The 25,865-nt window shown below is 41.5% G+C and overlaps 2 protein-coding genes and 1 long non-coding RNA gene across 4 annotated transcripts in view; 1 reads left to right on the forward strand and 2 right to left on the reverse strand.

The window, feature by feature from the left end:
* LOC123507159 (exosome complex exonuclease RRP42-like) overlaps window positions 1-10,232 on the forward strand; it is a 30,244-nt gene extending 20,012 nt beyond the window's left edge. Inside the window, exons 6-8 of one of the 2 annotated variants that reach the window (XM_045259809.1) lie at window positions 5,008-5,221; window positions 8,339-8,463; window positions 9,143-10,232. In XM_045259809.1, coding sequence (XP_045115744.1) covers window positions 5,008-5,221; window positions 8,339-8,364 — 240 coding nt within the window. In that variant the 3' untranslated portion in view covers window positions 8,365-8,463; window positions 9,143-10,232. The remainder of the gene's footprint in view (window positions 1-5,007; window positions 5,222-8,338; window positions 8,464-9,142) is intronic. The other variant, XM_045259810.1, reaches the window with a different exon arrangement.
* LOC123507161 lies at window positions 9,114-13,779 on the reverse strand. Its single transcript, XR_006675608.1, has 4 exons — window positions 13,675-13,779; window positions 13,294-13,441; window positions 10,360-10,555; window positions 9,114-9,995 (listed from the first exon to the last, which is right to left on the reverse strand). It is a non-coding gene; the product is annotated as an uncharacterized LOC123507161 (long non-coding RNA).
* A 790-nt stretch (window positions 13,780-14,569) lies between these two features.
* Window positions 14,570-25,350, reverse strand: LOC123507160 (ras-related protein Rab-1A). The gene is made up of 7 exons (XM_045259815.1): window positions 25,192-25,350; window positions 21,414-21,486; window positions 20,776-20,823; window positions 20,242-20,385; window positions 19,739-19,870; window positions 18,628-18,840; window positions 14,570-17,937 (listed from the first exon to the last, which is right to left on the reverse strand). The coding sequence occupies exons 1-6, from the start codon at window positions 25,212-25,214 to the stop codon at window positions 18,640-18,642; spliced, it is 621 nt and encodes a 206-aa protein (XP_045115750.1). The 5' UTR covers window positions 25,215-25,350; the 3' UTR covers window positions 14,570-17,937; window positions 18,628-18,639.
* Window positions 25,351-25,865: the final 515 nt, after the last annotated feature.

The raw sequence follows: 25,865 nt of genomic DNA on the forward strand, positions 1-25,865 counted from the left end.
CCTGGAGTGGTTGTGAGTTTACTGCCACGAAGCACCACCACGACACACCACCACGACACACCACACCGACCACCACTCATGGAGGGTCACCACACGCTACACCACACCGTCACCGCCACACAGGCCGCCACCCATCAGACCTTCAGGTGGTGGCTGGTGACACACTCGTAGTCTCTAGGTTAGGTTAGGGCTGGACAGGTTAGGTTAGGTTAGGCTAGGCTAGGCTAGGCTAGGCTAGGCTAGGCTAGGCTAGGTTAGGTTAGGTTAGGTTAGGTTAGGTTAGGTTAGGTTAGGTTAGGTAGGATAGGATAGGATAGGATAGGATAGGTTAGGTTAGGATAGGATAGGATAGATTAGGATAGGTTAGGTTAGGTTAGGTTAGGACTCTCACTCTCTATTTAACAAGTCTCACTATAACTAGTATAATATTCTCAAGCGCTTTCCTTTCATGACAAACATTTTCAAGTCTTTCTCCTATCAGTACTGTACAAATGTTAATGTCACTACAATCACACAAACAACTGTCTTGTCACGCCAACTAAAACTTTGTCAATGCAGTGGCGGTGTGGCGGAACAGTGCAGCGGGACACCGCCCAACAACGCTTTATTTATAGTTATGACATCCTATACCTACATTTTACTAAAGCATTTCGTAAGGTACCGCATCACAGACTCGTTAGGGCGCATGGGATGGAGGGAAAAATATAAGCCCTTTCTCTCTCTCTCTCTCTCTCTCTCTCTCTCTCTCTCTCTCTCTCTCTCTTCAACGTTTTCGTGCGTTATGCCAAACGTATGTCCAAAGACGTGTCGTATCTCAGTATTTTAACGATTTTTGACTCGTTCGATGTCGAGCGATGTCGTTAGTAGCACATACGACATCGTATCTCTCTATAACGTCATCACACGTCATCGTACGTCATCGTAAGCCCGATGAAATGGTTTTGCTTGTCGTGACTCTTCCCGACAGTCGAATGCAGCGCTTGATTGTCGTAATGCTTCTACGATATCGTGTGACAACAAAGACATCTTACGACATCGTGTGATAACCCCGCGTTAACGTACGACTTTATTCACGACATCTTACGACAGGCCAAAAGCCATTAAAATGACGTCATTGCTGCCGGCGACAGCTCTCCTACGACCGTCGGGGATGTCGTAGTAAAAAAAAAAAAGCTGTAGTGTGACCCAGCATTAGGCAAGGAACGTCGAGGTTTTTATGACTATTTTTAATTGATCTCTTCTTCTACAATACACAGCAAGTCACGAAAAAGGATGAAAAACCCAAATTGAACCATCTCCGTCAATCAAAGCCAGCAATCGCAACATTTGTATCCATAAATCAATTCACAAATAAGTAGATAAATGAATGAATAAATAAATAAATAATAAAATAAGATAGATAAACAAATAAATAAATAAATAAATAAATAATCTCGTTACCGTATGTACACTCCCTCCCTCCGCAGTCCAGAGAGAGAGAGAGAGAGAGAGAGAGAGAGAGAGAGAGAGAGAGGGGTTCGTCATTGCAGTGCCTCGCTATTAATAGACTAATGGTGCTCTGAGGAAGGTTTGGTCGATCACTTACTTGCTCTCTTTGCTCCCGCCGCCTCCCCTCTTCCCGCCCTCTCCCTCCCCACGTTAATTTCCTGCTCTCTCTCTCTCTCTCTCTCTCTCTCTCTCTCTCTCTCTCTCTCTCTCTCTCTCTCTCTCCCCGGTGTTCACTGTTCGATATGTTTTTTTTCCTATTTATTTATTTTTTACTTTATTTACTTTTCGTACGTTAAATTTTCCGTTTTCTCTTCCAGTCCATCTTCGCTTTTGTTTTTCTTGTTTTTCATTTTTTTTCTCTTTCCCGTCAATCTTCGGTTTGTTTCTCCTTTTTTTTTTGTCGTTTCCCATCCATCTTCGATTTTCCTTCTCTTTGTCTCTTTTTATTTTCCTTTTATTTGCCCTTCCCATCAGTCTTCGCTTTTTCTTTGCTTTTTTTTCTTCGTTTCCCTTCCCCATCAGTCTTCGGTTTTCTTTTTCCTTTCTCCTCTTGATCTCCGCTATTCTTTCGTTCTGTCTCCTTGTTTTTTTGTTTTTACTTTTCTATTTTCTCTCCACAAATCATGTAATCACGTGACTGGAGGCACATCGAGAGGAAAAAATAGAAAAAAGGATAGAAAAAAATATATATGTGAAGGTTCGCTCGCTACGTCTTTGGTAAACTTCAAACTTTATGCAACAAGAAGGAGTAATTTTGTGATGGCGTGTCTTATAAATTCCTGATGCAAGTGTAGTCATGTGAATTGTCTGACGGTGGTGGTGGAGGCGGCGGTGGCGTCCGTGTAAATCTGTATCTTGTGTGTCTCAGCTGGTAGAACACACACACACACACACACACACACACACACACACACACACACACACACACACACACACACACACACACACACACACACACACAGCCTGTCATTTCTTCGTTTGTGTTTTGAAATGTTCCGTTCCCTCACAAGAACTATTTGAAATGCCACAGATGATTAGTGCTGGTTTTTTTCTCTCTCTCTCTCTCTCTCTCTCTCTCTCTCTCTCTCTCTCTCTCTCTCTCTCTCTCAAACATGCTATCTTGATGTTTAGAAGCAATTAAACACTTTACATCAATACAAGAAACCCGACTAATCATTCCTGTGACATTTAAAAAAAAGTTCTTACGAGAGAATAAAATTTCAAAACAACACGAGATTTGATTAACATGGATTTGGTGTCGTGACGAATTAACTGCCATGCTCTCAAAATAACGACTCATGCGGCTGTCATCAAGTGTCGCTGCTGCAGTCTGGCGGAAGGAAGCGAGAGCAACGTATACTCAGAAACACATTAATTGCCGTCTCACCACGATTGCTTCCTTCCAAACGACCGAGGAGATGATTTGCCGGGTTCTCAAGCATGTTTCCTCTGGTATTAATGTAGAAATCTTATTAACCCCTTCAGTGCTACGACGCGTTTATGTATTTATTCTACTTACTATTTAGTGATTTTGTACAGCTTCAGAAACTTATGTGGGGATTAAAAATAGTGAAGACTCGACTCTGGTCATTAATCTTCTGACTTCCATAGACCCTTCCTAATGTCAATAAAATCGTCTAATCATACTCAAATCTCAAAGTAAAAATGCGTCCCAGTATTGAAGGGATTAAACTGTCAATAAAACCATAAAAAAAAAAAAACATCTTAGAAAACACGTGAAATCAATCTCCAGTCTTTTGAGTGTAGTAGAGACGTGTTTCAGAGTATTGTTCAAACTTCAGCCTTTTCTGTGTAGTGGAGACGTGGGGTAAGAATAAAGTGTTTCAAGGTATAGTTCGGTCGAGGCTCATGAAAACATCACCGCGCCTCTATCAGCTGCTCCCGGGACATTCGTGAGACCGATCCATCAGCACACCGCCGCCGCCTCCCGTAATGGCAGGGATCAGGGCCGTGGCCGAGAGAGTCCACTCCGCCTGACACGCAGATATGTGGTCCTCTAATGTATTACTGGACGATTCCCTTGCTTCCCTAATCCTTCCCTGCCTCCCTTGTCCTACCCTGCCCTTCCCTCCACCTCCCGGCCCTCTCCTGTCCGTCCTTTCCCTTCCCTCCCCTTGCCTTGCTTCTATCTCTGTCTTGCTGCTTCGTTTTTTGTTTTGCTTTTTTTTCTTTCTTTAATCTTTCTCTTTTTCGTTTCTGCTTTCTCTGCTTCGTGTTTTGCTCTCCTTCTCACGGTCTTGCTTTTTTTTTTTTTTTTTTTTTGTCAGTTTCTTTCGTTTTTATACTTTCTGTTCTCTAAGTTCCCGTTTTCTTCTTATTTATCCTATGTCTATTTTTTCCTATTTTCTTCTTTTACTTCTCCCTCTTTGTTATTTGTCTGAGCTTCCTCCCATTCTTCCTCCCCTGACATTTGCTGAAGCCGCTCCCCACCACCACTACCACCATTACCTCCTCCTCCTTGTTCCCCTCTGGCCAATTTTAAACATCTTCATAGCCTTCCCCGCACTGGCTCATTAATTGCACACTAATGGACGCTGCCGCAGGATTTCCCGAGTGTAGGCAGTGCGTGGTGTTTGATTAGTGGCATGCGGACCGTGTGCTTTGGCTGCGGGTTACTCTCATCCGTCCGAGGCATGGATTAGGAGTTTGGGCTGAGATTTTAACACTAGTTTCGTCCTGCACGTAGTTTGTTTACTTACTCTCTTTCCGTTCGGTGCATGGTGACTTGATGTACTTGGGAGGGTTAGCTAGCATTGTGAGACTAAGAGATAAGGTGCTAGAAGTCTTTACTGTACACTTCTCTCTCTCTCTCTCTCTCTCTCTCTCTCTCTCTCTCTCTCTCTCTCTCTCTCTCTCTCTCTCTCTCTTTCTCTCTCTCTCTCTCTCTCTCTCTCTCTCTCTCTCTCTCTCTCTCTCTCTCTCTCTCTCTCTCTCTCTCTCTCTCTCTCTCTCTCTCTCTCTCTCTCTCTCTCTCTCTCTCTCAGCAGTATCTCCTCAGGACCATTGTATGTTTCCATATTCATTCTGGTTACTATTTGGTGACTATACAGGAATTAAAATAGTAAAGACTTTGACCATTAATCTTCTTCTTAGACCCTTCCTAATAAGTAATATCGTCCAACCATACCCAAAACTCGTGGTAAAAATGCGTCCTGGTACTGAAGGGGTTAAGTTGTTCCTCTTCACACATACCCTTTTACTGACTAACTTTATTTCAGTGTTGTTACCTTATTCAAATTAACTACTTCACCTCGCACTTAGTTGAAACAGCAGGGCTTTATATAGGTGTTTTTACGGTTCTATAGTGAGTAATTAACAGTTTTAACAAGTCTTTCATCATTAACAGGGGGAAACACTGAAACCCCGGCTGATCATCTCGTGGCTTTTGAAAACAGCCGTGGTTAGAGAGTAAAACATTTCAGAATACAGCCGTTTGAAGTACACCAACAGACCAATCTTGTGATGCTCCTCTGATCTCAATCCACCTCTCACCCGCAGATTCGGCTCAGTAGTCTAGAGGCTGAGGTGGGACGCCTGCAACACCGGGGCCGCCAGCTGGACCACCATCTGTCGAGAGTCTTGGCACAGGGGTCGCTGCTCACTTCCACCATTGATGACTTCCACCTGAGACTCGATGCCTTGGCGAGGTCTCACAAGGCGTTGACTCGTGCGGCGCAACAGAATCCCAAACCTTCTGGATACTGTGTGAAAAGTCAGTGATTTAGACAGTGTTTGGTGCCGCCTCTATAGACAATGTTTGGTCCCGATAAAAATGTTTTGTCACGTCTGGATAGATAGTGTATGATCCCGCCTCGATAGACCGTGTTTGGTCCCGATAGATAATGTTTTGTCACGTCTGGATAGATATTGTTTGATCCTGTTTCGATAGACAGTGTTTTGAATCCTCTCGTTCAAGAGAATGTGGTATCGTCTTGTTGTTTGTTGATGTTGCATTATCTGTAAGACCAGGTGATGTAATTGTTTGCAATTACATCACTTCAGGCTTACACGTGGCATGTCGTTGCATTAACAAACTTTCCCTACCGATTTTCATACCAATTTCTATCTGTCGTTCAACTATAGATGAGTTCAGTTTTGTTTTATACTTCTTAATGATTCAGCGCTAACAATGTAATTACCAAGTCTGTTCATTTCACCTCCCATTATTTAAAAAACAATTCTTTCTTTTTTTAAAACTTACATGCCGGTGTTACGAGTCATAAGAGTCCGATGATGTAGCTGGGTTGACAAGATAACATGGGCTTGTTTGAAGTGGCTACAGATCGGTTGTTGAAATTTTAGTGGTAAATATGATTCATTATGTGATAAATTTTAGTTCTTCTATCTATTATGTTAACTTTATATTCAGGATTTATTTATCAGAGTGCGTTTTTATTGTACACACACACACACACACACACACACACACACACACACACACACACACACACACACACACACACACACACAAGCCAGAGGACCGGGGTTCGATTCTCCGGCCGGGTGGAGATATTTGGGTGTGTCTCCTTTCACGTGTAGCCCCTGTTCACCTAGCAGTGAGTAGGTACGGGATGTAAATCGAGGAGTTGTGACCTTGTTGTCCCGGTGTGTGGTGTGTGCCTGGTCTCAGGCCTATCCGAAGATTGGAAATAATGAGCTCTGAGCTCGTTCCGTAGGGTAACGTCTGGCTGTCTCGTCAGAGACTGCAGCAGATCAAACAGTGAAACACACACACACACACACACACACACACGGTCCGGTAGCTCAGTGGTTAGAGCACTGGCTTCACAAGCCAGATGACCGGGTTCGATTCCCCGGCCGGGTGGAGATATTTGGGTGTGTCTCCTTTCACGTGTAGCCCCTGTTCACCTAGCAGTGAGTAGGTACGGGATGTAAATCGAGGAGTTGTGACCTTGTTGTCCCGATGTGTGGTGTGTGCCTGGTCTCAGGCCTATCCGAAGATCGGAAATAATGAGCTAAGCTCGTTCCGTAGGGTAACGTCTGGCTGTCTCGTCAGAGACTGCAGCAGATCAAACAGTGAAACACACACACACACCCACACCGCGTAGTATAGTGGTTAGCACGCTCGACTCACAATCGAGAGGGCCGGGTTCGAATCCCGGCGCGGCGAGGCAAATGGGCAAGCCTCTTAATATGTGGCCCCTGTTCACCTAGCAGTAAATAGGTACGAGATGTAACTCGAGGGGTTGTGGCCTCACTTTCCCGGTGTGTGGAGTGTGTTGATGTGGTCTCAGTCCTACCCGAAGATCGGTCTATGAGCTCTGAGCTCGCTCCGTAATAGGGAAGACTGGCTGGGTGACCAGCAGGCTGAATTACACACACACACACACACATTATCATTGCAATATGTTCTGATTTAGATTAAACATCGTTCCTCATTTTAACAGTGTATTCAATACTGATGCCTCACGTTCAGTAAAGTACAGTACATTCCATGACTTAATTTTTTTCATCACGTTTAACTGTTCGGAGGACTCTAATTCAATTAACTGGTTAACGCTATGCTAAGTACCGCCCTAACCGCCACTGCCTCGTGTCATCTCTTAACAAACTCAAGAACAACAGCCATCAACATATTTTAGGAACTTTCGATACGGTTGAAGTGGTTTTGTTGGTTTGCTAGTAAATGATTGATTATGGAACCTGGCCTACATGTTTTGGATTCCTTGCATGGGAAGTTCCAACCTAGATTAACGAGCTTATTGTCATAATAGTTTGATGATTAAACTGACTCCTCACGGCATGATATAACAACACCATTGCACGCATTACTGTTAGCCTATCTATGAGCAGAAAAAAATCACTAGGCTCACTCTTTACATTTACGTAACTCATCGTATCACGTATTGACAAACGTAGGCTACTCAATTTCATGTGCTGAATAATTATTAACAAGTGTATTTTCACAGTAAACTTAGCGACTGAACCACCTGTCGACATATTTAACAACAGGACGGAATAGTGTTAGCGGTAGGGAAGGACTCAAAACTCTCGTAATGTTTGCCGCAACTCATCACGTCGCATGCATCAACCGACGTATTCCGTGTCAATTATACGTGGTAGTAATATTTTGTGGCGTTATAAAGAAAGAAATAATAAGGAAACAAAAGCTATAATGAGTCTTTAGTAAGCCGAGTGGTGGGGAAAGACGGGAGGGGTGGTGAGTGAAGGAGGGAGGGGAGATAGGATTGTGGCTGGTCGGCAGGTACTGGCTCGCCCACTTCCCCAGAGAAACAGGTAGAGGAGACATGCTCCCTGGTGACTCCGGTATTGCTGTTTCACTCGGTATTGCTGTTTCACTAGATTTTCTCCACTCCAGGGCACTGTTGGTCCATTCCACGTGACAATGAAGGTAAGCTGTACTGAACTGGTGTATTTTTATAGCTTCTTCAAGGGTGGAATTCAGTAGGTTTTGATTTGCTTTTCTTGGTTTAATGAGACTAGCTATGACGGTAGTGAAGGTTCAAGTAAGCTGACGTTCTTCAGTGATATGGTCTTAAGCAGGGTAGTGCTGTGCAGGAAACTTCATAGGATGAGAATGGGAACTGTTATAATTATAGGAGTTAAGCTTCCTAGTTTGATTAGGAATGACACGAATATATGATTTATAGCGACATAATTTTTGCTTCCTGCTTTTCAGCGCTTATCAAGGAAATCATTATGGAAAAGCAGTGTGGAAATATTGAAAGGCTGTACGTGTTATCTACGTGTTTGCGAACCATTGTTAGGTAATTTAGTGAGATATGTAGTAGTGCTGCCTTTAGACTATTCGTCACCACCGGCGTATTATATAGAAACTTATTTTCAGACCATGGAGAGGTGATCAGTGACTGAGGTGGAAGACGAGAAAGCAAGTGTACAGCAGGTCACCCACCGGATCCTCAGTGATGAGTGGTGTGGTCTTCAGGATGGAACACTGCAGCCACTATGGTGGTGGGTAATAACTCCAGCTTTTGTTATGTCATCAGTTTTCTTGTTCACCCACATTTGGATAATAAAGTAGATCTCTCACACGCAAGCACGCACGCGCGCACACACCTCTGGCTTCACAAGCCAGAGGACCGGGGTTTGATTCCCCGGCCGGGTGGAGATATTTGGGTGTGTCTCCTTTCACGCGTAGTCCCTGTTCACCTAGCAGTGAGTAGGTACGGGATGTAAATCGAGGAGTTGTGGTGTGTGCCTGGTCTCAGGCCTACCTGAAGATCGGAAATAATGAGCTCTGAGCTCGTTCCGTAGGGTAACGTCTGGCTGTCTCGTCAGGGACTGCAGCAGATCAAATAGTGAAACACACACACACACCCGGTAGCTCAGTGGTTAGAGCGGATTAGACGAAGTGGATAATGAGAAACTACTCCTGAGAGAAGAATATGACAGTCTAAGTACAAGATCGCATAGTAAAAGATATGGAGACGGGGCCACACGAGCGTAAAAGCCCAGGCCCTGTAAAACTACAACTAGGTAAATACACACACCTCTCGCACGCACGCACCCACCCACCCCACCCCTACCCCTACCTCTTGCACGTGTGCACACACACACACACACACACACACACACAGGCAAAATAATGAGTTCATTATTAGTAACTTTGCATATCTTTATTGTTACACAGTGATGTGAGCACCAGAGCACCGTGTCTCGTCAGGTGGCTGAAAGGATACACTGTGTCAGCAAGGGAGTTCCCACCCAATCACCACCACCTTGCCATTCCAGAAGGAGCCATGCATGCCTCAATGTGGTCAAGGAGGCAGCAAGGACGTCACTCATCTACCTTGAGGATTTGAGGACTTGGTGAGCACTGAGTGCCAACACAGCTTTCAGAGCAGCAAGCCACGGTAATGAGGAGAATGCTGGCCCAGGATGCTGAAGTGCCTTCATCAGCTGAGTTGGACATCATAGCCTATATAATCCTGGTGAAGCATGCCACACTCCCAAGAGGTAACCCCTGCAATGAGTGGCACCTAAGCAGAAGATGCAGCATCCTGTGCAGGAGAAGACAGCTGTAGGGGTGACTGAAAAGTATCGTGGTCCAGGAAGAGGTTTTGTCATATCTCCTAAGTACAAGACAACCCTGGTGAAATCAGCTTGCCTGGTACTATATGGCAGGTGGCTGCCTTACACACTCCAGGGTAATGTTTGGGGCATCACATCTGCCTTCCTGTGAAACCAGCCTTTAGGAGGCCTTCTTATTAGAGGATGTCCACTACAGTCTCACTCACTGTGAAGTGGTTCTGTAGCAGCAAATGGATGAGGTAAGGTGAAGAGGGGGCTTGGCCAGGCCCAGCAATGAGATAGCACTACTGCCAGCAAGTGTGGGAGGCCACATATGTGCCCAGAGGGTGTGGCTGTACAAGCCTTGCTAGGCAGTTGTGTGCATCATCACACTGGAGAGGTGCCTGAGCTGGGACCCGCCAGTTGGTGGAAGATCCTGAGTGAAATCCTATTGCGAATGTTGCTCTCACCTCCTGGGAATCGGATAAAAATAGTTTTAATTTCAAATAATTAGATTACTTACATACTCATGACAAAAGCAAAAAAAACAGCCAGGCTGGACTGATTTGTCAAGTAGATATCCAAGATGCCTTACAGGAAGTAATGCGCTCTAGGCTCAAAATAGTGTACAGTTGTTTTTATCGTGAACCTGTGTCACCTACAAGACAAGATTTAAAAAATCATGGATAAATCTGAGCAGAAAATTGATTGTTTGTTAAAACAACAAATACCAGATTATTTTTTACCATGAATACCAGATTATTGTAAATATCTTTTGTTAAAACAATGAATACCAGATTTATTGTAAATAAACTTCAGGAATTCTCTCCTCCTTACTTCCCAGTGCAGTTCACAAACTTCAGCATTTCTCTCCTTACTTCCAGTGCAGTTCCCAAACTTCAGGAATTCTCTCCTCCTTACTTCCAGTGCAGTTCACATGAGCAATGTTTCCTCATGTTACAACAGCAACTTAATCCCAGGGCCACTATTTGTGTTCCCGACACTACTTCAGCCGTATGTTCGTTCCTTTGCTCTGGGGGAGAAGAAAAAAAAATATGGTCCAAAGTTGTGACAAAAAAAAAACTGGCTCAATGGCAGCCAATAATAAATCATGTTAGCCATGACACTGTCACTGTGCCTGATTCCACCAATAGGCAGATAACTGACTCCTTAAGTAAGCATGAATGCGTTTCTAAATTGCATCATAAGCTATACACTTAGACAACCTTGCTAATGCAACATTTACAGAGTATATTATTAACATTTATGAAGTCCAACCATGCCTAGACCACTAAGGAGGAATGTTGACTGAGGGTAAACCTGAAGCATTTGTAATCCCTCTAGACTGCAATCTTACAAGACTTGATTGTACAAGAAACATTGCCAGCCCTTTGTGGAGCAAGATGAACTCTAATGCTTAATAGGAATTAGTTGTTACAATGAATTAATTAGTCAAAACAGAAATTTGTTATAACAAATTAATTAGTCAAAACAAATTTGTTATAACAAAGTTGTACGTTATACATAAAGAGTTGACCATAAGAGTTGAAAATTCAAAATCAATCAATCAAACAAATAAGTTGTACATAAGAGTTGAAAATTCAAAATCAATCAATCTGAAAAATAATCACGAATCATTGAAATTCCCACAAAACCAATCAAAACTAAACTAGTCCCTCAGCAGTGGCAGTGACGTAGATAAAACTAAATTAAATGCCAACATTACTGGCCACAGCCAGGAATTGGAGCAGAACTAATTACTGAAATGCAATTAGGATTGGATGCAAACACCAAATCTAAAATATTACCCAAAGTAAGAAAAGTTACCTGATCACTGCACGAACCCTAAAGATTGGAATAAATAAAAAAAAAAGGAACGAGAAGACATGTCCAATCCATGAAATTTTTGGATGGAAAGGTTAAAATCATCCAATAAAATAACATCCTTGTTAATACAAAAAGAATCAATGCAAGATAAAGAAATATTTTCGCCTAAAGTAACTGGGTGGAGAATGGTCAACTAAAACATAGTCAATTAAATTCTTTACTTAATGTGGAAGATAAACATTTGCAATACTCAAGGTGTTGATATTGATGTCACTTTGTCCATTAACATTTCCTGTTATAACTTACTAGGAATGATTCTCCCTCTTGTTTACTGAAGCCAGATGTTGGTCTCTATATATGTAGATAGTTCTTTAAAGATTACCAACATCTGGCTTCAGTAAACCAGAGGGAGAATCATTCCTAGTAAGTTATAACCGGAAATGTTAATGGACAAAGTGACATCAATATCAACACCTTGAGTATTGCAAATGTTTAAAATAACATTACCTTTATTAAGTAAAGAATTTAAATTGACTAAAAAAAAAAAAAAATTACAATTGTTTCAGTTTTTCAGGGACAAGATGACAACTTTTAACCAGTAAAATTACAGAATTACACCAACGGCTCATTTCTGGGTGAAATTTGTTTTTTCTGGTAGATTTTGACATGTTCTGAATAAATCTGCACTTCATTTCCATTGCAAATCTACTTTTATTTCTTCCTCACTCTGTCACCGCTGCTTACTGCTGGGTACGGAACCTATTTCAACTCGTATATTTAACCAAGACTACCCGAACCCTAACTTTAACCTAACCTAGTTGAGGCAACATGCACAACTAATATGTCTTCCTCTGAACATAAATGAACTTCATCTAACCCAACTAAATGTAACTAACCAGAATAAAAAGCTCTAAGATAAGAGGGTTATCAAAATCCATGTTGCTGTTGGTGTGAGAATATGATATCTATTGACCTAGGAGACAAGAACTGGGAACAGGTGCTGTAAAAGTAGATGAAGCAGAGACTGGTCCACTACTCTGCTGACCACCACCAGCAGCTGCAGTAAGTCATTCTCACCAGTCAGCCAGTCATTTACAGCAGTCAATCAGCCATTCTCACCAGTCAGTCAGTCATTTTCACCTTGTCAGTCAGTTCTCATCTTCACAGTCATTTTCATCTTGTCAGTCATTTTCATCTTGTCAGTATATCTTTCCTCCTCACCAGTCAGTCAGTCAGTGCTTCTCACCAGTTAGTCATTTTCACTAATCAGTCAGTACTTCTCACCTTGTCAGTCCTTCTCATTTGCCAGTCAGTCAGTCATTCTTATCTCAGTTTTTCTCACCACCAGTCTTTCCAGTCTCTCTTATGTCAGTCATTCAGTCATTCTCAAATGTCAGTCAGTCCGATAAATTTGCAGTTTCAACCAATATACCCGATCTTACATTTCTTTTTCCCTGTCTAACAAGCTTGGGAACCTCCTGGAAACCTAACCTAACCTTATTATTAATTTCCGATAGGGTAAAGTGGGGTTAGAAATGCTCGTAGAAGTGTGATCTAGACCATGAGAATGTGAGTAGTTACATGTGGTGTATTTGTTGAAACTGCAATAATACCATCAGTCAGTCATTCTCATCTGTCAAGTCAATCACTCACCTGTCAGTTAGTCATTCTCACCTGTCAGTCAGTCACTCACTCATCAGTCAGTCAGTCATTCACCCATCAGTCAGTCACTCACCCATCACTCAGTCATTCTTACCCGACAGTCAGTCATTTCACCTGTCAGTCAGTCATTTCACCTGTCAGTCAATCATTCTCACCTGACAATCAATCATTCTCACCCGTCAGTCACTTAACTGTCACTTAGTCACTCACCAGTCGGTCAGTCACTCGCCATTCAGTCATTCTCACCAGTCAATCAATCATTTACCAGTCAGTTCTTCTCACCTGTGTGTGGTAGTGGTCAGCCTCCTCTCTGGCCGTGTGTTATCCATGCTGTGCTGTGGTGCGGTGGGCGATCCATGGCTGTCACCCATGGCTCCCGGGCGGCATGCAGGCTGTGGGGGTCTGTGCACGCCTCACGTAGCTGTTCATCCTGTGGGTTGGCCAATACATTAATACCTGAGGATATCTGAGACAGGTTGGAAGTGTAAGAGATTGTTGCACTGTCACCGGTCTCACTCCTCACCCTGTCACCCGCTTGTTAACCTCGTCTGTCACTCTACACATAGAACACATCTATTCTCACACTGATTGGTTTAAAATAGTTCCCTATCTTGTAACCTCCCCTCTCCGTCAGCTACAGCTACAGACAAGCCTTATAGATACCAGATCAATGGTGAAGCTCTCTCCTTCTGTCAGCTAGCAAACAACGTGAAGGCGCCAGCTGTTCTGTCCTCATTGGTCACTCGGGAGACTCGTTTTCTGCTCTTTGTTTTACTCATTACAAATATATTTTCCCGTCATAAATTTATCAGATGTTAATTTATAATTTACCAAATGCTATTTTTATTGTGTAATCTTTTGTATTATACAATCTCATATATCATATAACTCAGTCAATCAACTAGCGCGCGAGCCGCCCGCTAAATTCAAATCTTCAAATAATTTCGATACATAGTTCTATGTATTGCGATCTGTTGATTCAAGTTTAGAAGGAATGTTAAGATGTTTAAGCTATCTATACCTTACTGTAGATTACTGTTTATAGGACAGATGAAAAGTGTGGATGCCAACCAATTAATGCCAAAGCCCAAAGCCCCCATACTGACAACAGGCAGGAGAGAGGGAAGGGAAAGACTTGGTTCAAGTTCCTTCACACCTGAGTTCTTTTAAAGCAACCATCTTGACAAAACTTCCCTTCATGGCCTGCCTTTCTTCACTTCATAATTCAATAGCAAGTGATTCAATGTCAAATATCCTTCATTCATACTCCAGCATTATTTTTCCTGTGTATATATAGCACATATAAAAAGACATTGAGGGAATACTAATGGGTGTTAGTGTGAGCATGGAGATGCCTGGTCTCTGCTGCACCCTTACTTGGGGAGTGAGGGCCTCATGTATGGATTGGATAGATAGACACAACATGAATGGCGGCCAAGGTAAAAGATCCTTCCATACAGGAAAACTTTAAAAACAAGACGATCCAAGTGCATTTTCTTTTTAATAAATCACACAACATGAACCAAGGTTACTTTTAACAACTAATAAAGTATGCTGGTCAGGCTCGATCTTTTTATTTTGGTACAACAGACCACTGTGCAGCATGCCTGTGGACCCTCCTCTGGCCTTGCCCAATACAAAACATGTTGAAAGAAGGTTAAGCACCCTTACAAAAAGTGCAGGCTATCTAAATTTCACTTCATCAGTGCAAAGGTTATGAAATGCCTACCAGAGAGGAGTTATATCATCAGAGACGAGACTGGCGTGATGACAAGCTGACATCTGTATTTGAAACTAATCCAACTATTCAGCACTGATAATCCCTTGACTCAATATATGAAATCTATTCAGCATCAATAATCCCTCTTAGGCTAGGATAGTGTCTTAAATACTTCCTATAAATTAGTATAACTGTACAAGTCTAAAGCACTAAGCATATATTTCTGTTCCTCACTCTTACTATAGATATATTCTGTACAGACATCAACGATCATGGTGCAACAAGCATACAAAAGGTCGCAGGAGTGATGTATTAACATGATATTTCATAGAATAGATTCCAGTCACCTCTAGAGCTTCATCTAAATGCATAGTTTAAGACGACCACTGTGGCTAATGACTGCTAGGAAGGACATTACCTTGCACATAACAAAACATGCAACTTCAGTTCATAGTAATTATAGATACTTACAACTTCACTGAATTACACACTGGAACATATCTGATATATAGAGTTTTGAGCCACTTAAACAAAATACTCAAATACGTACGTACTTCCAAACGCCTGAGTCGCTTTTTTTTTTTTTTTTTTTACACAAAAGTAGTATGTTGTGATAGCCTTAGTATACATGACATTAAAGGATATTACTTTGACTAAAACAGGCTTACTTATGGTCACATACATAGAGGTGATATGAATGACATGTGTAGTATCAAGATCTGAAACAAACTGGTGGCAGACATCTTTCAATCTCACGCACACACACACACAAACACACACACTTGGAATAAACCTGTGATCTCTGAAGACTTATTTTCCATCCAGTACATTCCCCTACAGTAATTTCTGTCAAGTGACTGCCACTGTGCATACATTTATTTCAATGCACATCGTAACAATCCAACATCTTCCACACCCTTCGCTGGAAAGCAATGCACTGAGGAGACACAAGCATTAGTTAGGGATCATTTGGTTAGATCACAATCAGGTGGTAAATGTTTGGCTTTTGCCTGACCCAGCACAGAGTAACTGAATTATACTACTGGATCTCTAAAACAACCAATTTCTTTACTTCCCTCATGCTGTCTCAGTCTCAATGCCAGCAGGACAAATTGATTATTCATTAGCCATGCCATGTATTCTTAACAAATTAAGCAGAATGTCATTATTATGTTTGCTTCTCAAAATAATTTATTTGGGTGTACAAGTTAGGAGCCATGGCTTCTCTGGAATCTGGAGGAATGTTAAGCAAGAAATTTCTTCCCATTGTCATCCTCAGTAACCCTCATTTCTCATGCAAAAAATGCTGGACTTCTATAGTTAAAAGGCAAAGCAGATCAGCCAGGGAGGTGGACAACACACCCTGCACTTCACACCACTCGGACTTCCATTCCACACATACATTGTTCCTACTCTTCTCAACTTGGGCTAATTTTCATGAGCAAAACATGCATTATCAAAAATCTACTTCTCTTTGGAGTAAAATATCAATCACTATGACAAGCCAGACTACTTTTTGCTGTTCAATGGACAAATGATTCTTTCAAGAAGCAAGCATCTACTAAGAAGTCTACCAGCAGTCCTCAGTTGATGCATCTCCTTGAATTACAGTATTCTCAGGCAAAACACTAATGACTTCTCTTCCCTCTAGGAGCAAGTTAAATAACATAGGGTCAAGACATGTTGCTCCAGGATATCCACAGCAGAATAGCAACAAAATGAGTGACATCAATACAGTGTAACATAAGACAATTTGTAGTGTTGAACGAGTACACTTCACTTGACTGAAAGAAAGTTCCCAACATTGTCAGAAACTGAATATAGGCAAACACCCTGATTTTCCAGTGCCAGTCACATCACACAAACATGAATAAACTCACACAGCTCTTTCCGGAACATCACAACGACCAAAGATGACAGTATAAATTCTGAGCTTGGATCAAGTCCTCACTTGTGTGTTTTTCTCAACAGAGGGAGCAAAGTTTCAAACAATCCTTTGTCTTTAGAGTTTACTGTGAAACATTCATCCATGTACAAGGTTTAGGGTTTGATCAATAGAAAAGAGATGGAATGGACATCTTCCTTTTACTATACAGTCCAGGTAATGTGTACACAGCCCTGATATCACGGACTTCACACCCTCACTTCCCTTCCCTCCACATAACACATAAGCCATTATATAAATCTCAATAAATTCTGGCGACAGCTTGCTCCAGCCACTGAGCTGAGCAGTGAGGACAGTATGCACATTAATTGGACAGAAAATTGCCAGAAACAATAGGTAGTTTAGTATGATGAAATAGTACCACTGTTCAAGAATCAATAGCTATTGTTCTTTCATATTACAAATCAAGTGCTGTGAGTACCCTATCATGCTTGTGGGAAAGGTCTAGCTATAACAAAATAGTAATAGTTTGCTATATATATTTATCCTAAAAAAAGGCCAATCACAAACTTTCAATGACTTTATATAATAGCATGACTAAAAAAGCTTCAATAATTCAGTAACTTTAACTTTCTGTTATTTACTTATCAGAATATAATAATAACTGCAAGAACTTACAAAAGTTATCAACTCACCCAATATATATATATTATATATAATCAAACAAAAGTATGAGCACGTAGGAAGCCGGTCGTTAGCATTGCACACTTCTTCTCCCAATAAACATCCCTAGTCCCTAAAATAAATATAAAAAAAAAAAAAAAAAAAAAAAAAAAAACACTAGTAACAGCTATCTACCTGCTTCCACTGACCTCAAATTGCAAGTCGTCACCATCTAGCATTAATGAAACACAGGAGAGGAAATTTCACAACTTTCACAGAGCCTTTGAAGAGAAACTTACCAAGAAATAATAATTTGCTATCTTACACAGATCAAATAATAAAGTAAATGGTCTCATCTCACCCTCAACCTCAATTCGCCAATGTACGTCAACAGGGCAGACCGATGGACTCCTGCCCCTTGATGGTCAGTACAGTCTGGCGTGACAAAATAACACCATTTGCACCCAAGTCCTGGTGCCAAATGGTCACCAGGCAACAGTGATCCAGGAAATCAGAACTCAAAGCTGCTGTTGCTGATGTTTGCCGCCTGTGTGGGACTTCCTGAGGGTCACGGTGGAGTCCTGCTGGTGGGAGGCAACAACACTGTGCCCTCTGATGGTGTCCTGGTCTCCTGGATCTGCCAAGCTTTGATGTTATCCTGGCCAAACAAGAAAAGATACACTTGTTACCCAGGAGAACAAGTGTTAATTCTCCACAGTCTTAAAGTTTATCTTTTTTCCATGGAATTCAGGCCTAGTGAGTGGTCTTGTACGAAAATGTAATGTTCAATTCAAGATTCTTTTCCTTGAGTGCATTCCAAGTTCTGGTGTTTTTCTCAAGTGCTTCTCATAAAAATGGTCGCAAAGCAAGGGCTGAAAACAATGTGGTAACTTCATCTCTTACTGAATCTGCATCAATCATGACCATAAGACAAAATAATAGTGAAGAAAGCTTAATGAAATAAAATATGGCTCAAAATAGGTACATGCCAAACATTGGTGAGTCAGTATACTTCAGCCCATCACACTCCTACCTAAGGTCATAGTCAAGAAGTCACACTGGACTTATGCCTTACACCAGTTACCAGTGCATTCATCTTAGTACACAAGGCACCTCAATCTCTTCACAATTACACAGGTATCCAGTGATAGTGTTGGTTACCATGGCAATATGAGGAAAACTTTACATTGTGGTAAAAGCATATCTATCCTAAACCAAGCCTCACACCACCGTAGCAACGCCACTATCATCCCTGCATGACAGCACCACAGCAGATACGTCACAATGCAGCACAAGGACTGGGTATGGCTGGGGAAGGTCTGAAGGGACACCTGCAGTTGGGACTCACCTAAGTTTGTGTTCAGCAGCACCCTCCACCTGGCTGGGTCTCCACTGGGGTGCTTTTATGCACGTTGAGGCTCGGAGAAGTTCCTTGATGTCCTGAGGGAGGTCCCATGCGGTTCTTGATCTCGGCAGCCATTGTCATGAAGGCCTGTTCTACATTTGTGGCATTCTTGGCAGAGGTCTCCAGGAAGGGGATGCCCAAAGAGTCAGCGTATTCCTGTGACATAAAAGGTGTTTAAGTAAGTTAATTATAATACCAGAGAGAGAGAGAGAGAGAGAGAGAGAGAGAGAGAGAGAGAGAGAGAGAGAGAGAGAGAGAGAGAGAGAGAGAGTTGAACCTGCCCTTCCATTTCCAAACTTTTTTTTTTCTCACTCAAAATATAAAGTCAAATTACAACTCAAATTTCCACTCTCTGGAGCCTCAGAGATAAACAGTGAAAGTTACACTTCTTATCTTTTTTTGCTCCTCCGCCTGTCTCTTTCAGTGTGGCAAGATAAGATAGTACTCCCCTCATTCCCTGTGTTGGTATCACTATGGTGCTATTGTTTGGGGTGTACTTACATCAACAATCTGAGCTCATGATAACTAATAACAGCAAACTTTTAAAAGGAATATTTGCTCTAACAATGCACCCTGGCACCTTATACTTGAAGGCTGAAGTGTATAAAGACTATCCATACACCAGGCTGGCAATCCCACAACGGGCACCCAGACAAAACACCACACCTTCATACACACACACCACTCACACTGTCCCTGGTGATGGGGAGGGATAGGCTAGTGGACCACTGCACTTCAAAGACAAAGTAATAAACACTATAATCATACACAATAATTAATAAGTTCTATAAGTTCCCTGCAGCTATTCCTGGACTTGTGACATTAACCAGCCATAGTGATGCACAGCATTACTGCACACACTAGACTGTTGACACATCAGCACTGTGTATTGAAAGGAAATACTAAATTGACATTTTGATGTAGCACTAAATATACATGAGAGAGAGAGAGAGAGAGAGAGAGAGAGAGAGAGAGAGAGAGAGAGAGAGAGAGAGAGAGAGAGAGAGAGAGAGAGAGAGAGAAACCATGGGTCCTTCTCAGGTGTAGTACTCACCTTGGCCGTCTGGTAGTCTACGACTTTCTTGTGGGTAAGGTCACACTTGTTGCCCACCAGGAGTTTGTTCACATTCTCACAGGCGTACCTGTCAATCTCCTGCAGCCACTGCTTCACATTGTTGAAAGATTCCTGGACGTACACAAACCCCGCATGAATTAGAATATAAAAAAATGGCACTTAGTAATTTATATGAATGTAAAGGAGACCAGTGGAAACCTAAAATTAAAGAGATATGGAAGGGTTGAACTTCTGGAAAAATGATATTTATAAGAGTGCTGGAGACACTTAAATGTACATGAGCACATCATGACTTGAAATAAATCATAACAACAATGATAATATATGATGCTTTAAAACAACAATGAGTGAGAGACTTATACAAGCAATAAAAAGTCAATTAAATGGAAAATAACAATGGGAGATAAAGACAAAGAAAAGCAAGCAGCGAATTCAGAGGAGAAACTGACAAGAGATGGGGTGAAGTGTATTGGTGACTGTACCTGGTCGGTGGTGTCATAAACTACAATAATGCCATGGGCGCCGCGGTAGTAGGAGGAGGTGATAGTACGGAAGCGTTCCTGCCCAGCTGTGTCCCAGATCTGTAGCTTGATTGTCTTACCGTCTAATTCAATTGTACGAATTTTCTGTGGGGAGAAATATATACTGTTAGCTCCTCTGCTGATGATACACACACACACAAATTGGATAAGTGTAGCTATAGAGACGAGGCCACACGAGCATAAAGCCCAGGCCATGTAAAACTACAACTAGGTAAATACACACACAGAAAAGAAACAGGAAAAAGGTCAACTGTAGAAAACACTGAAAGACTTACAAACATAAAAAAAAAAAAGGCCTTAATTATGAAAGTTTAATCAATATGCAGTGATAACAAAAACAAGCATTACCTGAATAATAATAATGACTGACTGATTTAAGGTGCTACAATAAGAGGAAGAAAACAAAATTATAATAGTGATATCAAAACAAGCTCAACATCAAACCGCACCACACAACAGTAGTAGTATACTCACAAAATCAACGCCTATGGTACTGATGTACGATTCTGTATATGTGTCATCCTGCAAGGAGAGAGAGAAAAAAAAAAAAGATTAGCGTTGCCATGAGAGAGAGAGAGAGAGAGAGAGAGAGAGAGAGAGAGAGAGAGAGAGAGAGAGAGAGAGAGAGAGAGAGAGAGAGAGAGGGTGGGGGTTAATGTTATAGTATTGTGGTCTCCTATCAATATACCAGGTTAGTAATGTCACACACTAATAAATATATCATTCATCACTCTCAGCCTCATCAGCCCCTGTGTAGTGATAGTAATGCTATATTCCTTTCAGTTACTAGACTCAAATATCTGTCATGCTGTGGATATACTGGTAACTCCTTTCCCCCCCTCTCTCTCTCTCACACACACACACATACACCATATCATGAACACAAATATACAAGCTGAATAGAAAGAATGCTAAAGGAAAGTTAGGATATCTAGCTTCCATAACAGAATGGTGATCCTTGGAGGTGAGTTTGATGTACAGCTGAAGTGAGTCAGTAGCATCCACGATAAGGTTGAATAAAAGTACTAATGGAGATCAAACTATGCAAGCTCGACTAAGATCTTCTATACAGTAGGAGGTGAGTACAAGCAAAAGGCAGCAATGATACTTACAGCGAATCTTAAGAGCAGACATGATTTCCCAACACCACTGTCTCCAATGAGCAGGAGTTTGAAAAGGTAGTCACTGGAAGGAGAAACACAACATTAGCAGGCCACCAATAATAAGAGTTAACAATGAAACCTCTCACTGAACCTCCTGCCCTTTTGTCTTGTCATGAATTCAACAAAGGAAAGAAAATGATGTATTCTAAATTTGGTCACCAACACAAAGGAAAGGCTACTCATCTTACAATTACATACTAATCCTCACAAGACCATGAAATGTAACACCAAGCAGTGCGCTAGGAGGTGAAGTACTGTCCTTGACCCCACACACTCACACCTGCCTCTCAACAGCATCCCTTAATTATGACGCTCTTCAGATGTCCCTGCACGGCTTCATTGGTTAACTCCACTGCATGCTATCTAATGGTGCACTAACAAGTACTTTCAATACATCTACCCATCCAAATATGCACCAGGCCAGCAATCCTACATGGGGGTGGCCTAGAAAACTACCACTTCTTTATTATTTAACGTCCATTTTCCCATCACAGTGGAGTTGGAAGTGCAATGACTCTCCTCCACTCTTGGACTACCCATGGACTAACATCATCTCAGTGCGATCACCACCATGGTGTGATTGATAAACAATTAGGCTAGTGCACTATAGTAGAACTCATCCGTAGCTACCCACAAGGTGTGGCTCCTCTTGGGTGCGACGTTGCCACTGCTATACCAGTACCTTCTTCAAAGAAAACGGAGTGATGATCGTTCTCTACTTCACTAAAAGAAGTCAGAAGAGACCCAAATACCTATGCAGCTATATAGTACATTAAATGCAATAAAGATTCTGGTTATATACATGAAAATGAGACAAATAATTTACATATTTGTCAAATAAGTGCACATACGAGTAGAAACACAGAGTAATATATTGAGTGGTTCCTTGCTTGAGTTAAAGGTAAGAGTGTTGCCCGATTTGCTTTCTCTTGCAAAAAATATCTATTAAGGCGGAATATGAATTCTTTGGTCTGGCTGCGCAAGACAGTGTATGACGGGGAAGCGTCAGGGGGTCCTTCCATGGTGGTGACCAGAGGAGTAGTGAAGCGACACGTGCGTGGCGACCTGGCTCACCCCCCTAACCTCCCCGGGAATTTCCACCTGGGTCGTGAGTGGCAACGTCGCCTGACCTGATATGACACATCACCGTCCATGTATATGAACTAGCTTAATTTATTTTCGTATATGACAATTATTTATATCATCTACCACTTAATTAAGGTTTCTGAATGTTCTGAGAACTTTTTTTTTTCATAATGCTATGATTACAGGACAGTGATTAGTTTGTTTTTATTGGAGATTTGGCATAGTCTCACGGCAGACATGGCCAACGTCCTATGGGTAGGTACGGATGAGTTTTAGTATAATCTTAAAGGCTCCCCCCATCCCCTATGTACACTATCAGTGTGTATTTACTGCAATTCTAATAGAATATATATATTCTTTTACAAGCTCCTCATTCACTCCCATATCCACCACCATTTTAGCCCTCAAACACACAATACAAAACACTTTCACTCCAGACTTTTTATGTGTTCAAAAGTCATGTTTGTGATTCCTTTCTCTACTTCTTGCAATGACTAATACAACTGTGCATCAGATCTAGCGCTGTTCTCAGATCACCTGCAGTCCAACATCTCATTATTCTCTGGCTCCTGTGCACATGTTGAGATATCTCCAACTGTTAGATGCATTTTAGTCTTGTTTGTCATCCCTTTCTCTAATTCTTGCCATGACTGTTACATTTCATGCTGCTTCCTGCATCAGTTCAACATCTTGAAGCAAAAAATTCATACTTCAGTTTTGCTTGTCATTCCTTTCTATGCTTCTTGTCACGACTAATACACCTGTAACTCTCATCTTATGCTGTTTTCTAATCACCTGCTGTTTAATATCTCCTCGAGAAAAGAATAACAAACCTAAAATTACTTTCATTTTCTGCCATTTGAAAATAAGTAAAGATCACTGTCTTGGGAAAATAAAACAACTTCCATCAGCCACAGCGATTCATGTACTTGATTTAAAGATGAAAGTATACCCAGCATAAACAAGCTTAATTTTGGCAGCAACTGTCAAAAGTTTTTGTCGCTGAGAATGATTACAATAGCTATAATGTATGCATGTGTGTGTGTGTGTGTGTGTGTGTGTATATATATATATATATATATATATATATATATATATATATATATATATATATATATATATATACACACACACACACACCAAATTAGCAGCTTTTTAATGGATAAAGATGCATCTAAGCCTGTATGCATAGAAAATAGGCTTAGGCCTAGTCATTAATAGAAGCCAAAGGCCTAATGATATAAAACTGACAACTATGAGGACCAAGAGTGTCGCACCCCCCAAAAAAAAGTGTCACCCGAGGTGAAACACTCCCCACTACCACACACCCTTGCCTAAACTATCATGAATACCAGAATTACCTCCAAATTATAAATGAATACCAGAAATACTCCAAATCATTACTCATCATTAGTAACATTGTCTGCCCCTCAACACACTGCATGACACTCAGCACTTCCCCCCACAGTACCATACAAAAACACACTTCCAAGTCCAGCATAAAACAACATGACTAAATTATTACCATTACTAATTTTTAAGATTCAACATTACTGAAGTTACTGTTCTGTTAAGATTAATTCAGGTCTCTAATTTCACAGCTGATCTTTTCATAAGTAAGTCATAAAAAAAAAAAATAAATAAATAAATAAATAAAAAAATACAGCATAATCTACCCATAATTAAATAGTTATTGTCCTGAAATCACTCCCATAACATTATCTTCCCCCTGAACATACTGCATGATCCTTACTTTCCCCCCCCCCACGCCATCTCTACCATTCACGAGTGTCTGGGAAGCATCAGAGTAACATACAGCCCCACACGTCAGGCTCAAACCCAACAACGGCCTGTACCAGTCCATTAAGGAGAGTCATGCAGGCAGCCCACACATATGAATACTGCTGACACTAGTAATCCCTGCCCTTCTATCGAGACCAGGGGTGTCTGAGCACGCGTCCCTGTTTACATAACCTAATTTACCCAAGAAATGAAGGAAACGTACGACGAAAACACGAAACACGGAGGCGTAGCGTTGAAAAATATGGTAAATGTGAAAACACTGCGTAGCTCTCACGAAAAAAAAGAACAAATCATTCTGGCTATTTTAAGAACTTATGACAACAAAGAGCGTGTTTTTATTAGTATTTTGTGGCCACAGCATCACGTGATTAACAAGTACACGTGTAATTCTCAAAAGACACGCGAAATTAGGGAATAAGTGACACCCCCCATCTCAGCTGACAATGACAGCACCTGATCCTTTCCTCATTTCCCAGTTTTTCCGTTCACCTTCACCTCAAACATGCATCTTAATAACTCAGGTGACCGTCAACCACCACCATGTCCACTAGTTTACCCAGAATAACTAAGCAGGAAAGAATAGGGAGGGACATATGATTTCCCTTATTTTTTGCCTCTACATGTTTACTCTAGGGAGAAATAAAGACCCTATGCACTCAAAATAACCTCATCACGCACACAGCGGCACATACGGGTAGAGTAGGACAAGAGGTGATATATATAAAATTTTTACCCCCACCAGGCAAACGTCAGATCACCTGATTGGAACAGAATCGACCTTGCAGTGAGTAACCTCCTCCCACACTCACCCTACCTCTCCTAGACACCCTATACTCACTACTCAGGGTTCATCGTGGACATCTTCTGTGTGGGGGCGTCCTACGGGGCAATCTGGCACAGTTAAGGGACCTGCAGCGGCTTGGACACTGAGGTAAGACAGAAGCAGACGGACCCTCCCCTCGCGTCACAAGATGGCCGAGCTGTGGCGTTTGCTCGGGCCTGACGTCATGCCACATGGACACACTATGAAAAGCTACGCAGATCAAAAGTTATATTAAGGGTTTTTGGTCATGTCTAGGGGTCTTTGTTAGATGTAGGTACTCTGGTAATTTCCCTGAGTGTGTTTCCGATCGATGTTGCTAAGCAGGGTAAGGTAAAAATGCTCCAGTGGTTATATTCAAGGGTGTAGGGTAAAGGCTACGTAGATGAAATGCTTTATTTACGGGTTTTTAGGTGTCTTTTACCTCATGAGTGTGTGTGGGTGTAGAGGTAATTTCTCTTGTTGTATTTCTGATAGGTGTGGCTAAGTGGGATTCAATATAGATTATTTGGTGGTCAAATATGAGCGTTAATGGTAAAGGCTATGTAGATCAAATACTTTAATCACGGGTTTTAGGGGTGTTTATAAGTTATGGTTGTGTATAAATTCTCCCATGGATTGTATTGGTCTGCTTTTGATGTGTGACTAAGTGGAGGTTAGCAGAAATCATTATATGGTCAGATTCATGGGTG

This window comes from Portunus trituberculatus, chromosome 21 (genome assembly GCF_017591435.1).
Source record: "Portunus trituberculatus isolate SZX2019 chromosome 21, ASM1759143v1, whole genome shotgun sequence".
NCBI classification, from domain to species: domain Eukaryota; kingdom Metazoa; phylum Arthropoda; class Malacostraca; order Decapoda; family Portunidae; genus Portunus; species Portunus trituberculatus.